Source organism: Mobula hypostoma, chromosome 29, assembly GCF_963921235.1.
Source record: "Mobula hypostoma chromosome 29, sMobHyp1.1, whole genome shotgun sequence".
Taxonomy (NCBI): domain Eukaryota; kingdom Metazoa; phylum Chordata; class Chondrichthyes; order Myliobatiformes; family Myliobatidae; genus Mobula; species Mobula hypostoma.
This window is the reverse complement of record NC_086125.1, coordinates 4946694-4960269: the sequence shown is the minus strand read 5'-3', so window position 1 is coordinate 4960269 and position 13576 is coordinate 4946694. Positions and strand designations below refer to the sequence as shown.

General features: G+C 42.3%; 1 protein-coding gene across 2 annotated transcripts in view; it reads right to left on the bottom strand.

Moving 5' to 3' along the window:
• dcaf15 (DDB1 and CUL4 associated factor 15) overlaps positions 1-12618 on the bottom strand; it is a 54038-nt gene extending 41420 nt beyond the window's left edge. For both annotated transcript variants that reach the window (XM_063035593.1, XM_063035594.1), the window contains exon 1: positions 12496-12618. In XM_063035593.1, the coding sequence (XP_062891663.1) occupies positions 12496-12570 (75 nt within the window). In that variant the 5' untranslated portion in view covers positions 12571-12618. The remainder of the gene's footprint in view (positions 1-12495) is intronic.
• Between the last annotated feature and the right edge of the window lie 958 nt (positions 12619-13576).

Sequence of the window (13576 nt, the reverse complement as noted above, 5' to 3'; positions counted from 1 at the left end):
GAGCTAGAGAGGTATACCTGCCACATCGTGGGACTCTGTGAAATCAGGTGGGAAAACCTGGTGAACATCTTACTGAGGAAGGCCATATACTGTACTGCAGTGGAGAATTTGACAAACATGCCAATGGCGTAGGATTTCTTGTCAACAAGAGCATCAAGAACTCAGTACTCAGGTGCCATCCAGTATCCAGTAAGCTTATTTCCATCCAACTTAGAGCAGCACCTTTCAACATCACAGTAATTACAGGGCTACGCCTCAACAACGACAATGAAAATGACCAAGTGGAGGAATTCTACACTCAACTCCAGGGCATTATTGAAAAGGTGGACAAAAAGGACATTCTAATCATCCAGGGGGACTGGAATGCCAAGGTGGGAGCAGATGCACTGAAAGACTGAAAGAATTTCTGCAGCCCCTCCTGTAAAGCTGCAACCAAATGAGCGAGGATTACACCTACTTGAGTTCACCAGCTGCAACAACATGGTGAGCACAAGGCATCAAAATGCTGGATCTGCCATGCACCCAATCGAATACATCATAGCCAGATCAATTACATACTGGTGCAGAAAAAGTTTCGATCTGGGATCAAGAGAGCCACAACAAGGACATTCCCAGGTACTGATGTTGGAAGTAACCTCGACCTGGTGATATTAAACTTTAGGATCAGCTGAAGAAAGTCAAGAAGCCCAAGAACATCAGAATGAAATTCAACTTGGGCAGACTGAAGGACCCGTCCATCACCAAATCCTTCAAAGCTACAGTTGGTGGAAAATCTGCACCACTGCTGATGCTTGGCAAAGATGCTGAAATGTTGACAACTAAGTTCAAAGAAGTGATGACAGAAACGGCCAATGAGATAGTTGGAAAACACTGCTGGAAAATCCAACCCTGGGTAACAAAGATGATCCTGGAAAGGTGTGATACTACAAGAGACCTGAAGAAAACTAAGAACACAACAGGTGGGGTAGTGTACAGAGAGATCAGCAAGATCAGGAAAAACATGGGCCAAGGCAGAATGGATTGAAGGACAGAAGATAGGATAGAAGATAGTCTGAACAAGAACAACAGCAGGCGATCACTTCAAATTGTGAAGGACTTCACTACACAGACAGTCATGAGTCAGCACCTTCCAAGATAAAGAAAGAAATTGTCTCACAGAAGATAAAGATATCCTCAACAGATGGACTGAGTATTGTTCAGACCTTTGCAACCATCAGACCCAAGGGGACCCCAGCGTACTCGGAAGCCAGACCTCATCAAACGACAATGACTTTCCAATTCTGCTGGAAGAAGAAGTAGCCATATGACCAATGAAGAATGGGAAAGCTGCAGGAATAGATAACATCCTGGCTGAGCTGATAAAACATGGAGGGCAGACAGTGATAGACATCCTCCCCAATATCTGCAACAAAATCTGGCAACCAGGAATTGGCCAACAACTTAGTCAAAATCACACATCATCACTCTCCCTAAGAAAGGCAACTTGCAGCACTGCCAGAATTGTAGAACCATAAAGTCTTATCAGCCATGCAAGCAAAGTGATGTTGAAAGTCATCTTGAACAGACTGAAACCACAGGCAGAAGAAATAATCGCCGAAGAGCCGGCTGGATTCAGAAGTGGAAGAAGTACAACAGAACTGATATTCAACCTCCGAGTACCGTGCGAGAAATACAACCAACATCAACAGGACATCTTCCATGTGCTCACAGACTTCAAAAGGCATTCAATAGGGTGTGGCATGATGCACTCTGGGCCACAATGAAGAAATACCACGTGGGCCAAACACCGATCCAAACCATCAAGCATCTCTACACCAAAGCTAGCAGTGCGGTACTTGTTCAAGGCACATTTGGAGAGTGGTTCTACATATCAGTTGGAGTCCAATAAGGCTCCCTTGTTTCACCCAGGCTGTTCAACATTTTCCTGGAGCAAATAATGACAGATACCCCAGAAGACCATATCGGCACAGTCAGCATCAAAAGACAAATCATAACCAACCTCAGGCTTGCCGAGGACATTGACGGGCTGGCAGGAAGTGAGGATGAATTGGCCTGCCTCGTGAACCATCTGGACAATACATCTATCAGATATAGCATGGAGACCAGCACAAGGAAAACCAAGCTGATGAGAAACAGTGAGTAGCCAATCATGACAAAAATCACAGTCAGTGGACAAGAACCAGAGACTGTCAAACAGTTCAAGTTTCTTCACACCATCATCAAGCAAGAAAAGTCAAGTCTGAAATCCTTGGAAGGACAGCAACACTGACTAAACGAAAACTAATCTGGAGAGACAATAACATTGCTCTCAGATCCAAGTTGAAACTCCTGCAAGCATTTTCTCTCCATCTTCTTGTGTACATGCAAATCATGGACTTTGAGACAGAACTGCAAAAGAAGGTCCAGGCAGTAGAAATGAGATGCTTCAGACAGCTCCTCGGCATCTCTATACAGGCTATGTCTCAAATTAAGTATGAAGAGCACATGAGGCACTGCGAAGATCTACTGTCCATAGTAAAGAAGAGGAAACTGAGATGGTATGGCCATATAACAAGATCAAGAGGACTCTCAAAGACCATTCTTCAGGTAATGGTGTAGGGGAAAAGAAAAAAGGGGCAGACAGAGAAAGAAATGAGCAGACGACACTGCAGAGTGGATCAGAGAGAGCTTTGTTGCAACCCAGGCACTTGCCCACAACCGTAAAAGGAGGAGGCAACTTGTGCAGTGCTAATCTGTACAGTGCCCCTACGACCCAAGCGGGTTGTGGGATCCGTAGAATACAAAAGCAAGAGTGTAGTGCTTTATAAGGCATTGGTCAGACTGCACTTGGAGTATTGTGAGCCTTATCTAAGTTTAGAGCCCCTTATCTAAGTTTAGGGCCCCTTATCTAAGAAAAGATGTACTGGCATTGGACAGAGTCCAGAGGAGGTTCACAAGAATGACTTCAGGAATGAAGAGGTTAAGTATGAGAAGTATTTGATGGCTCTGAGCTCACTGGAGTTTGGTGGGGGGTCATTAAAACTAATGCAATATTGAAAGGCATAGAGTGGAAGTGGAGAGGATGTTTCTTATGGGGAGGGAGTCTAGGACCACAGGACACGGCCTCAGAATACAGGATGTCCATTCCGAACAGAGATGAGGAGAAATTTCTTTAGCCAGAAGGTAGTGCCACAGATGGCTGTGGAGGCCAAGTCATTGTGTATATTTAAAGCAGAGGTGTATAGGTTTTTGTTTAATGAGGGCGTCAAAGGTTCAGGGAGAAAGTAGGCGAATGGGGTTGAGAGGAATGATAAATCAGCCATGAAGGAATGGCGGAGCAGACTCAATGGTCCAAATGGTTTAATTTACTCCTATGTATTACGGTTGAGGAGTGTTAATCCCACCGAAGACCTGTGGCCAGAAATGTTCAGCAGGGATTAGTACTGAGACCTCTGTTTGGACGAAACATAGGAGGGCTGGTTAGTGAGATTGCCAATATCTCAAAAATTGGCAGAGTAGTGGATAGTGAGGATAGCTGTCAAAGGATAGAGTAGGATACAAATCAGTTGGAAATATGGGCAAAGGAAGTTTAATCTGGACTAGTGCACTTTGGAAAGTCAATGTAAGAGGAAAGAATACAATAAATGGCAGGACCCTTAGGAGCACAGACCTACACAAGGATTTTTGGATGCAAGCTCATAGCTTCTTGAAAGGGGCAACACAAATAAATAGCATGGTAAAAATGAATACCTTTATCAGTTGGGGCATTTTATAAAATCAGGAAGTCATGTTGCAGCTGTATAAAACTTTGGCTAGGCCACATTTGCAGGATTGAGCACAGTTTTGATCAACACACTATAGAAGGACAGGGAGAATACGGAGAGGGTGCAGAAGAGATTCTATAGGATATTGCTTAGATTGAAGAGTACTAGCCATAAGAGTTTGGACAAACTTGGATTGTTTTCTCCAGAAGGCCAGAGGTAAAGGGATGACCTGATAGAAGTATATGAAATTATGAGACTCAAAGTTAGGGATAAAAAGTCTTTTTCCTAGGAGGGAAATGTGAAATACTAGGGGGCATTGATTAAGGTGAAAGAGGGAAAGTGCAGAGAACTGTGATGCAAGTTTTTTTTTCCTCATACACAGAGAAAGGCAGATGCCTGAGGCATGCTGCCAGGAGAGGTAGTGAAAGCAGATAAGATAGCAGTGCTAAAGAGCATTTAGACAAACACATGAACAGGCAGAGAAAGTAGGTATACAGATCACATGAGAGAGAGAGAGAGAGAGAGAGAGAGAGAGAGAGAGGATAGAAACTTACAGATTCAAATCATAACTAGAAAACAAGCTTGTTGTAAGTTGCAGAGAAGAGGATAGGTGAAGAGAATAAAGATGTATATGTTAGGCTCGAGATGGCAAGAATGTAGTGCAAATGCTGGATGAGAGAGTGGTGAAGACTTATTAATTGAAAATTATATATCTGGAGAATATGTAAATAGAAAATGAACGAGAACAGAGGAGAGAGAAACACAAACACAATCTGAGAGTTAGAACAGAACAGCGCTGGAGATCTGAATAAAAGAGAATACTGGAAATATCCAGAAAGTCAGGAAGCTTAAGTGGAGAGTCATATACTAAGTTAACATTACAGGTTGATGATTTTTATTCTGGCTAATTCTGAATCAAATAGCCAACACTGGTTATCTGAAACTCGTGAATTCAATGTTGACTCCTGGAAGGTCTAATACACCTAGATGATCAGATTCTGTTCCCAAGCTCACGTCAAGCTTTGTTGGAAGAGTCTAGAATTCAGAGAGGGTGTGAGAGAGAGAACAAGAGCAGCAGACAACTATAAGCTCATAGTAACCCTTATAGATCGAAATGAAGATTTATACCCTTATACAATCAAAATGAAGATTTGGAGGATGCAATCGTCCAAAGTTTTGTATGAAGGCAGTCCATTATCTGCACTGATTTTGTTCATTTACAATCAATCAAAAGAATATAGCAGATAATTCACAAAATACTGGAGGAACTCAGCAGGCCAGACAGCATCTATGGAAAAAAGCACAGAAGCTTCGGCCCACTGCTCAGATTTCCAGCATCTGCAGATTTTCTCTAGTTTGTGATGGCAGATAATTATTCCATTGATACCTATTAGGAAATAATAATCAGTTTTATAGTTTTGTAGAAGTATTGGTAGTGTTTTAAATTCAATTAAATACACAAATTGTTACCCAGTTAAACGATAGTTTGTCTTTTTTATACCTTTTAACTATTTCCATGAAACCGGCTAATTAGGGCAGCCGCTTAATTGGGCCAAAATGTATGGGTCCCGATGTCTCCCAATTAACCAGAAACCACTGTATATGTTACCGTATACAACCTGAAGATAAGGGTGTTCCATACAGCTGTTGTAATCAGAAACAAAATATCAAGTATCCCATCAGGCTTCTTTAGAACACTGACTAGAAAGAAATGCTGAGAACTATAGAACAAAGAGCTTAGTGAAGGAAGGTCACGAGATTAGCACTTTCTCAGTTTTAACCATAAGGAAGCAGAATGGCATTAACACTGAACTCTGCCATTGTAAATTATTCTACAATTAGCCATCTGGAGAGCATAATAAAAGAGGATGTTTTGGGCTGTCTTTCCGGGCGCAAAATGCTTCAAATCAATTTTCAAGCACAGGCACTCTTTACAATTAAAGATTTCTCAAACTGATAAGAAAATACTTGCCACACACACAAAACGCTGGAGGAACTCAGCAGGCCAGGCAGCATCTATGGAAAGAAGCATAGTCGATGCTTCGGACCGAGCTGCCTCAACCCAAAATGTCAGCTGTACTCTTTTCCATAGATGCTGCCTGGTCTGCTGAGTTCCTCCAGCATTTTGTGTGTGTTGCTTGAATTTCCAGCATCTGCAGATTTTCTCTTGTTTGAGAAAATACTTGCTCTTATTTACCACATCTTGAATATCAATGTGATAGGTAATCAACATTGGTGGGGCCCAGGTTTAAGGTAAGGATGGAAAAGGCACATCAAAACAGATATGCCTTGTTGTTCAGTCCTTGAACGAGAATGATTGACTTCAGAACCATGAGCTCGAGGACTGTCTAAGACACTGGTAGAAACAACCCAGGGAGAACAATCGTAAGAAAGAAGGAACTGAGTTTGGAACTCAGAGAAGACTTAAGATTTAAGACTGCCACTAGTCTTGAGATATAACATAAAAATGGTAAGTCAGTATGGTAAATTGAAAGTGAAGGTGTTAAAAGACAGTGGTATCTTTATCAATAAAGATTAAGTTGTACTAAACCTTAGTTTAGTCTTCTGTTTGACAAATCAGTAAATTCTCTATAAAGGTAATAGGGTCAACTATTGCTTTCCAGCACTGAGAAGACATTACTAAGAGCACCAAATGCAAAACACAAAATTTGAAGATGTAAAAGTGAATCCCTGTTTCATGGAGAGTGGCCGGTTCCCTGGATGGTGAAAAGTGAAGAGATAAAAACAACTACATGGAATGATTTAGTGAAACATAATGGGAAGGTTAGTGAAAGTGAAGAATGCATCACAAAGCTTTGGAACGCAAAAGAGGAGGGGAACATGTTGCTCATAGTAGCATCACAATGAATATTACAGAAATCTTAAGGATGATCCACTGAATCTGAATGTTAGTGAAATGAAAGACAAGAACACGGGAATCCTAGTTCAGGTTGGAAATGTGGGAAATGGAAAACAGTTTGAAAACCCTGTCAGCTATAGTTGAGAGAACTCACGATTAAAGTAAAAGAAGGGTTGGACAAGAAAGCCATGGTTATGTAAACAATAGGTCATTCCCAATTTCTACAACTTTAACATCCTGTGATCACCAGGTATCTTTTTCTGTTCCCTCCTCTTTCAGCATTCCAACAGGGCCATTTGCTTCATGACTCTCTAATTCACACTTTCATTTCTACCAACACTCACCTTCTCCCTGGACAAAGACAAAGATTTATCTAGGGTTAAAAGTAGTATTTCCTTTCTCTTAAAAATAACACCAGCGTCATAAGACGAAAAGATATAGGAGCAGAATAAGGCCATTTGGCGTATCGCGTTTGCTCCGCCATTTCATCATGACTGATCCAAGTCACTAGCCCCAATCTTGTGCCATCTTCCCATATCCCTTCATGCCCTGACTTATCAAGAATCTACCAACTTCTGCCTTTCTATACCTAGTAACTTAGTCTTCACGGCTGCTTTGGCAACGAATTCCACAGATTCACCACTCGCTGGCTAAAGAAATTCCTCCTCATCTCCATTCTAAATGGATGTCCTTCTATTCCGCGTCTGTGCCCTCTGATCCTAGATTCCCCCCATCATAGGAAACATCCTCTCCACATCCACTCTATCGAGGCCTTTCAACATTTGATATGTCTCAATGAAATCGCCCCCCCCGCCCCATTCTTCTGATTTCCAGCAAGTACAGACCCAGAGCCATCAATCGGTATTTATATGGTAACCCTTTCATTCCCAAAATCATTCTCTTGAACTTCTTCTGAAACTTATCCCATATCAGCACATCCATTCTTAGATAAGGGCCCAAAACTACTCACAGTACTCCAAGTGAGCAGTGTTTTATAAAACTCAACATTACACCCTTGCCCAGTCCTCTCGAAATGGATGCTAACATGCATTTGCCTTCCTCACCACTGACATAACCTGCAAATTATCCTTTAGGGAATTCTGCACCAGGACTCCCAAATCCCTTTGCACCTCAGATTTTTGAATTTTCTCCCCATTTAGAAAATAGTCTAGTATTATTTCTTATACCTAACTGCATAACCACACACTTCCCAACACTGTATTCCATCTGCCACTTCTTTGCCTGTTATCCTAATCTGTCTTAAGTCCTTCTGCAGCCTCCCTGCTTCCTCAACGCTACCAGCCCCACCACCTACTTTCATATTGTTTGCAAACTTGGCTACAAAACCATCAATTCCGTCATCCAAATCATTAACATGTAACGTAAAAAGAAGCAGTCCCAACACAGACACCTGAGGAACACCAGCAGCCAACTCTTTATTCCCACTCTTTCTCTCTTGCCAATCAGCCAATGCTCTATCCATGCTAGTATCTTTCCTTGTAAATACTATGGGCTCTCATGTGTGGCACCTTATCAAAGGCCTTCTGAAAATCCAAGTACACAACATCTACCAATTCTCCTTTGTCTATTTTACTTCTTATTTCTCCAAAGATGTTCAAAAGATTTATCAGGCAAGATATTCCCTTAAGAAAACCATGCTGACAATTGCCTATTTTATCATGTGCCTCCAACTACCCCAAACCCATATCCTTAACAATTGACTCCAACATCTTCCCAACCACTGAAGTCAGACTAACTGGCCTATAATTTCCTTTCTACTGCCTCTCTCCCTTCTTGAAGAGTGGAGTGACATTTGCAATTTTCCAGTCCTCCAGAACAATGCCAGAGCCTATTAATTCTTGAAAGATCATTAATAATGCCTCCACAATCTCTTCAGCCACATCTTTCAGAACGCTAGATAGAGACCATCTGGCCCAGTTAATTTATCTACCTTCAGACCTTTCTCGTTGGCTACTTAACCACCTTCTCCCAAGTTATGGCAACTTTGCTCACTTCTGTTCCCCGATTCCCTCAAACTTCTGGCATATTGCTAGTGTCCTCCACAGTGAAGACAGATGCAAAACACTTATTCAGTTCATCCGCCATTTCCTTGTCCCCCATTACTCCCTTTCCAGTGTTGTTTTCCAGCAGTCCAATATCCATTCTCACCTTTCTTTTACTCTTGATATATCTGAGGAAACTTTTGGTATCCTCTTTAATATTATTGGTTAGCTACAAACTCAATCTTTTCCATCTTTACAACCTTTTAGTTGCCTTCTGTTGGTTTTTAAGTTTCCTAATCCTCTAACTTCCCACTAATTTTTGCTCTATTATATGTCCTCTCTTTGGCTTTTATTGTTGGATTTGACTTCCCTTGTCAACTACTGTTGCACCATCCCGCCTTTAGACTATTACTTCTTCTTTGGGATATATCTATCCTGCGCCTTCCAAATTGCTTCCAAAAATTCCAGCTATTGCTGCTCTGCTGTCATCTCTGCCAGTGTTTTTTTTTCCAAACAACTTTGGCCAACTCCTCTCTCGTGCAATACTGATACATCTGAATACTGATATATTTGACTTTAGCTCTCCCTCTCAAATTGCAGGGTGAATACTATCATATTTTGAATACTTGGTTCCTTTACCCTAATCCCTAATCAATTCCAATTCACTGCACAACACCCAATCCAGAATAGCTAATCCCCTAGTGGGCTAAACCATGAGCTGCTCTAAAAAGCCATCTTGGAGGCATTCTACAAACTCCCTCTCTTAGAATCCAGCACCAACCTGATTTTCCCAATCTACCTGCATATTGAAATCCCCATGACTGTTATAATATTGCTCTTTTGGCATGCATTTTCCATCTTCCATTGTAATTTGTAGACCACATCATTGCTACTGTTTGGGGGTCTGTACACAAATCCTAACAGGGTCTTTTTACCAACACACACCAAAGTTGCTGGTGAACGCAGCAGGCCAGACAGCATCTCTAGGAAGAGGTACAGTTGATGTTTTGGGCCGAGACGTCGACTGTACTTCTTCCTGGAGATGCTGCCTGGCCGGCTGCGTTCACCAGCAACTTTGATGTGAGTTGCTTGAATTTCCAGCATCTGCAGAATTCCTCGTGTAGGGTCTTTTTATCCTTGCAGTTTCTTAGCTCTACCCACAAGGATTCTACATCTTCGGATCTTATGTCACCTCTTTTTAAGGATTTGATTTCATTTTTTTTACCAACAGAGCCACCCACCCCCTCCCCCACTCCGCCTACCTGCCTGTCCTTTCAATACAATGTGTATCCTTGGAAGTTAAACCACCAGCTACAATTTTCTTTCAGCCACGGCTCAGTTAAGCCCACAACATAACATCTGCCAATTTCTAACTGTGCCACAAGTTCATCTACCTTAATCCGTATAACGTGTGCATTCAAATATAACACCTTCAGTCCTGTATTTATCATCCTTTTTAAATTGAAACTTATCCCATTGACTGCAATTTTGCCTATCATCAGCCTGTCCTTGCAGGCAGTCTCACTATTATACTAATTTCCCCATCCACAGCCCTTATCACTCTGAATCCCATCCCGCTGCCAAATTAGTTTAAACTCTCCCCAACGACTCCAATAATCCTGCCTGCAAGGACGTTGGTTCCTTCTCAGGTTCAGGTATAACCCACCCCTTTTTTACAGGTCATACCTTCACCAGAAGAGATCCCAATGATCCAGAAATCAGAACCCCAGCCCCCTGCACCAGTTCTTAGCCACGCATTTATCTCCCAAATGCTCCTACCCTTACTGGTCCATGGTTTAGGCAGCAATCCAGAGATTACTGACCTGGAGGACCTGTTTTCAGCTTTCTACCTAGCTCCCTTAAATCTCTCTTCAGAACCTCCTCATGTTTCGTACCTATGTCATTGGTGCCAATATGTACCAAGACTTCTGGCTGCTCACCCTCCTCCTTTAGAATGCTGTGGACCCGATCTGAGTCATCTAGTAATACTGCCAATTTCCACCAGATGACTAATTTTTTCCCATTTTTTTTCTATTTCTCTTAAGAATTCTGAGAATTAAAGGCTTAATATATGAGTGTTTAATGATGTTCAGCCCATCCTTCCTGCAGCTTGATGAATAAAGGGGGAATCTCATTGAAACCTACCGAATATTGAAAGACCTCGATAGAGTGGATGTGGAGAGAATGATTCCAAAAGTCTAGGAGCAGAGGGCACATCCTCAGAATAGAAGGACATCTCTTTAGAACAAAGATGACTTCTTTAGCTAGAGGGTGATGAATCTGTGGAATTCATTGCTATAGAGAGACAGATGCGGAGGCCAAGTCATTGGGTTTTTTTTTCCAAAGAGGTTAATAGGTTGCTAATTAGTAAGGGTGTCAAAGGTTACAGGGAGAATACCATGCCAACTAGAATGTAGCGCTGAACCTGGCACCCCCCCCCCCATCTCCAGTGCTGACTGGTCACATCACTTGCTCCACTCTGCCTCACATCAGCCCTAAGCAGTGGCTTCTGTACACCTTTGTTTGTGATTCACCGATTCACCTCACAACAAACCACTTGGAACTGTTTCCTTCCTGTGGAAAGACAGGAGTTCACGCCAAGTTCCTGGCATAACAGTGAACAACTCGAGCACATCTCTTCAAAATGCGGAAAGAAGGCAAGCAGTAATATACCTGTGTTCAAGCTTCAGGACCACCAGCTCAATATGGACAGCAGATTTGGTGTGTCACCAAAGATTCTTGCAAATTTCTATAGATGTATGGTGGTGAGCATCCTGACTGTTTGCATCCCACCCTGGTGTGGAAGCTCCAATACCAGAATCGCAAGGGGCTTTCAGCCAGTTCCATCATAGGCTCATCAAGAAGCATGCATCATTAAGGACCCTTGACACCCTCTTCTTCTTACAACTATTAGGGCGGAGAGACAGGAACCTGAAGGCCCACAGCTCAACAATTCAGGAGCAGCTTCTTCCCCATCATCATTAGGTTTCTGAATAGAGCATTCTTATTTTTGGATTATTTATTTATTTAACTTATTGCAAATATATGTCTTAGCACTGAACTGCTGCCAACAAATTACACATCATACAAGACAAAAAAAAAACTGATTCTGATTCACTATGGCAAAGTAAGGTGACATTAATTGGAGTACCAGTGCATTCAATTATCTGCAAGACCACATTTCAATCTAAAATAGATATATTTTACTATACACTATAAAAGACTAATATCCTGTCAATACTTAGTCCTAAACTGATACCTAAAAAAAGCACTATCTGATCATTTTTATCCCCAGCAAAGAACTAAATGCTGCTTTCACATCGACAAAAATAATAGACCAGCATCATTTTAGAAGGTTACCTTCCCACTTCAACTATAAATAATCACTAAAGTTTACACATTTTGGACTTGCCTTGGGATTTTTTTTAAAAGTAGTACTGCTAAGAAAGTGGGAACTTTCAGCTTTCAACTTGTCTATACACTTCCCACATTACAGCACTGGGTAACTGAAAGAAGTTCTTTGTCTGCACCTTGGGACATCCTGAAGGGACGTGAAAAATGCTGTAGTAATACAACTCAGTTCTTCTGAGCAATAGCTTTCTGACTATTCCAAACATTAAAATCCAATTTTGACCTAGAAGCTCAAACTAAGACGTGTATCTTTAATATAAAAGCAATGGTCTATTGGAAGTGTTTCATGATGAGGTACATTTTCATTATGATATACTCCGTACGTTGCTGTTGGAAAGGGTCAATTCTCTGCCCAGTTAGTCACTGGGAGTCCGACCTCCATCCCCACAGCCCATATCACGCTTTATTTGGGGGGAATTTTCACTTTGCAAATGCAGCATTTACTGTTCTCAGCCCGGTCAGCCGCCGCCTCATGTACCTTTAGCCGGTATAAGCTCCTCAGCACATTGTTTTTCCTCCTCATAGCCGGACTCTTACTCCGGCTCGGCGCCATTTTCTCCCTCAAACCGCCAGCTTCCGCGCAACCCAACTTGATAGTTGAATCCCGCCCCGCCACCTCTCCATTGGCTCCTTCCCTGGGCTCATCCGCTTGCTATTGGCTGTCGTTCACACGTCAATCAAGATGGCTCCCCGCCCAACAGGTTCGGTCGAAGATCTGAGGTAGCGCCCCTGGTGGACTGGAAGAGTGACAACTTGCAGCCTGACGGGGCTGCAGTGATTTCCAGATCAACCCGGGGCGCTCACAGCTGCTTGGCCCCAAGTGTTTGAGAGCCAAATGTGGCAATTAGAAAAGTACAGCACCTTCGGACTGATGCTGTGCCGAACCAGCTAAAAAGTAAAGTAAAAAAAAAACAAAAAACAAATCCTTCCACATACAAGAGAAAATCTGCAGATGCTGGAAATCCAAGCAACACACACAAAACAGTTCTGCAGAAGGGTTTCGGCCCGAAATATCTACTAAACTATTTTTCTAGATGCCGTCTGGCCTGCTGAGTTCCTCTAGCATTTTGTGTGTGAAAAACGAGTCCTTCCTACCTACACAGTGCCCACATCTTCCTCATATTCACGTGCCTATTTAAAAGTCCCTCTAATGTGTTTGCTTCTACCACCATACCAGGCATTACGTTCCAGGTATGGACTACACTCTGAGTTAAAAACTTACCCCTCACTACCCCAAATCTGTGTGAATTTACAGTTCCTCTTAAACTGTGTTTTTAAACTCCAACAAACTCTGCAGATGTACTGTTGAAAGCATCCTGACAGGCTGTACTATGGTTGTGTTAGATACAACTAATGGTGGGAAGGGATGTACCCGTGATGTATTGGGCTGAGTCCACTGCTCTCTGCGGCTGTATATGTTCCTGTACAGAATGTTGCAGACAGTAGTGAACTCAGTCCAATACATCACGGTCACCCCTCCATTAGTTGTGTAGGGTGTTAGAGTGAGTTTTTGGGCAGATGATTCATTTACACTTAAATGACTCTGGCCACCAGTCTTC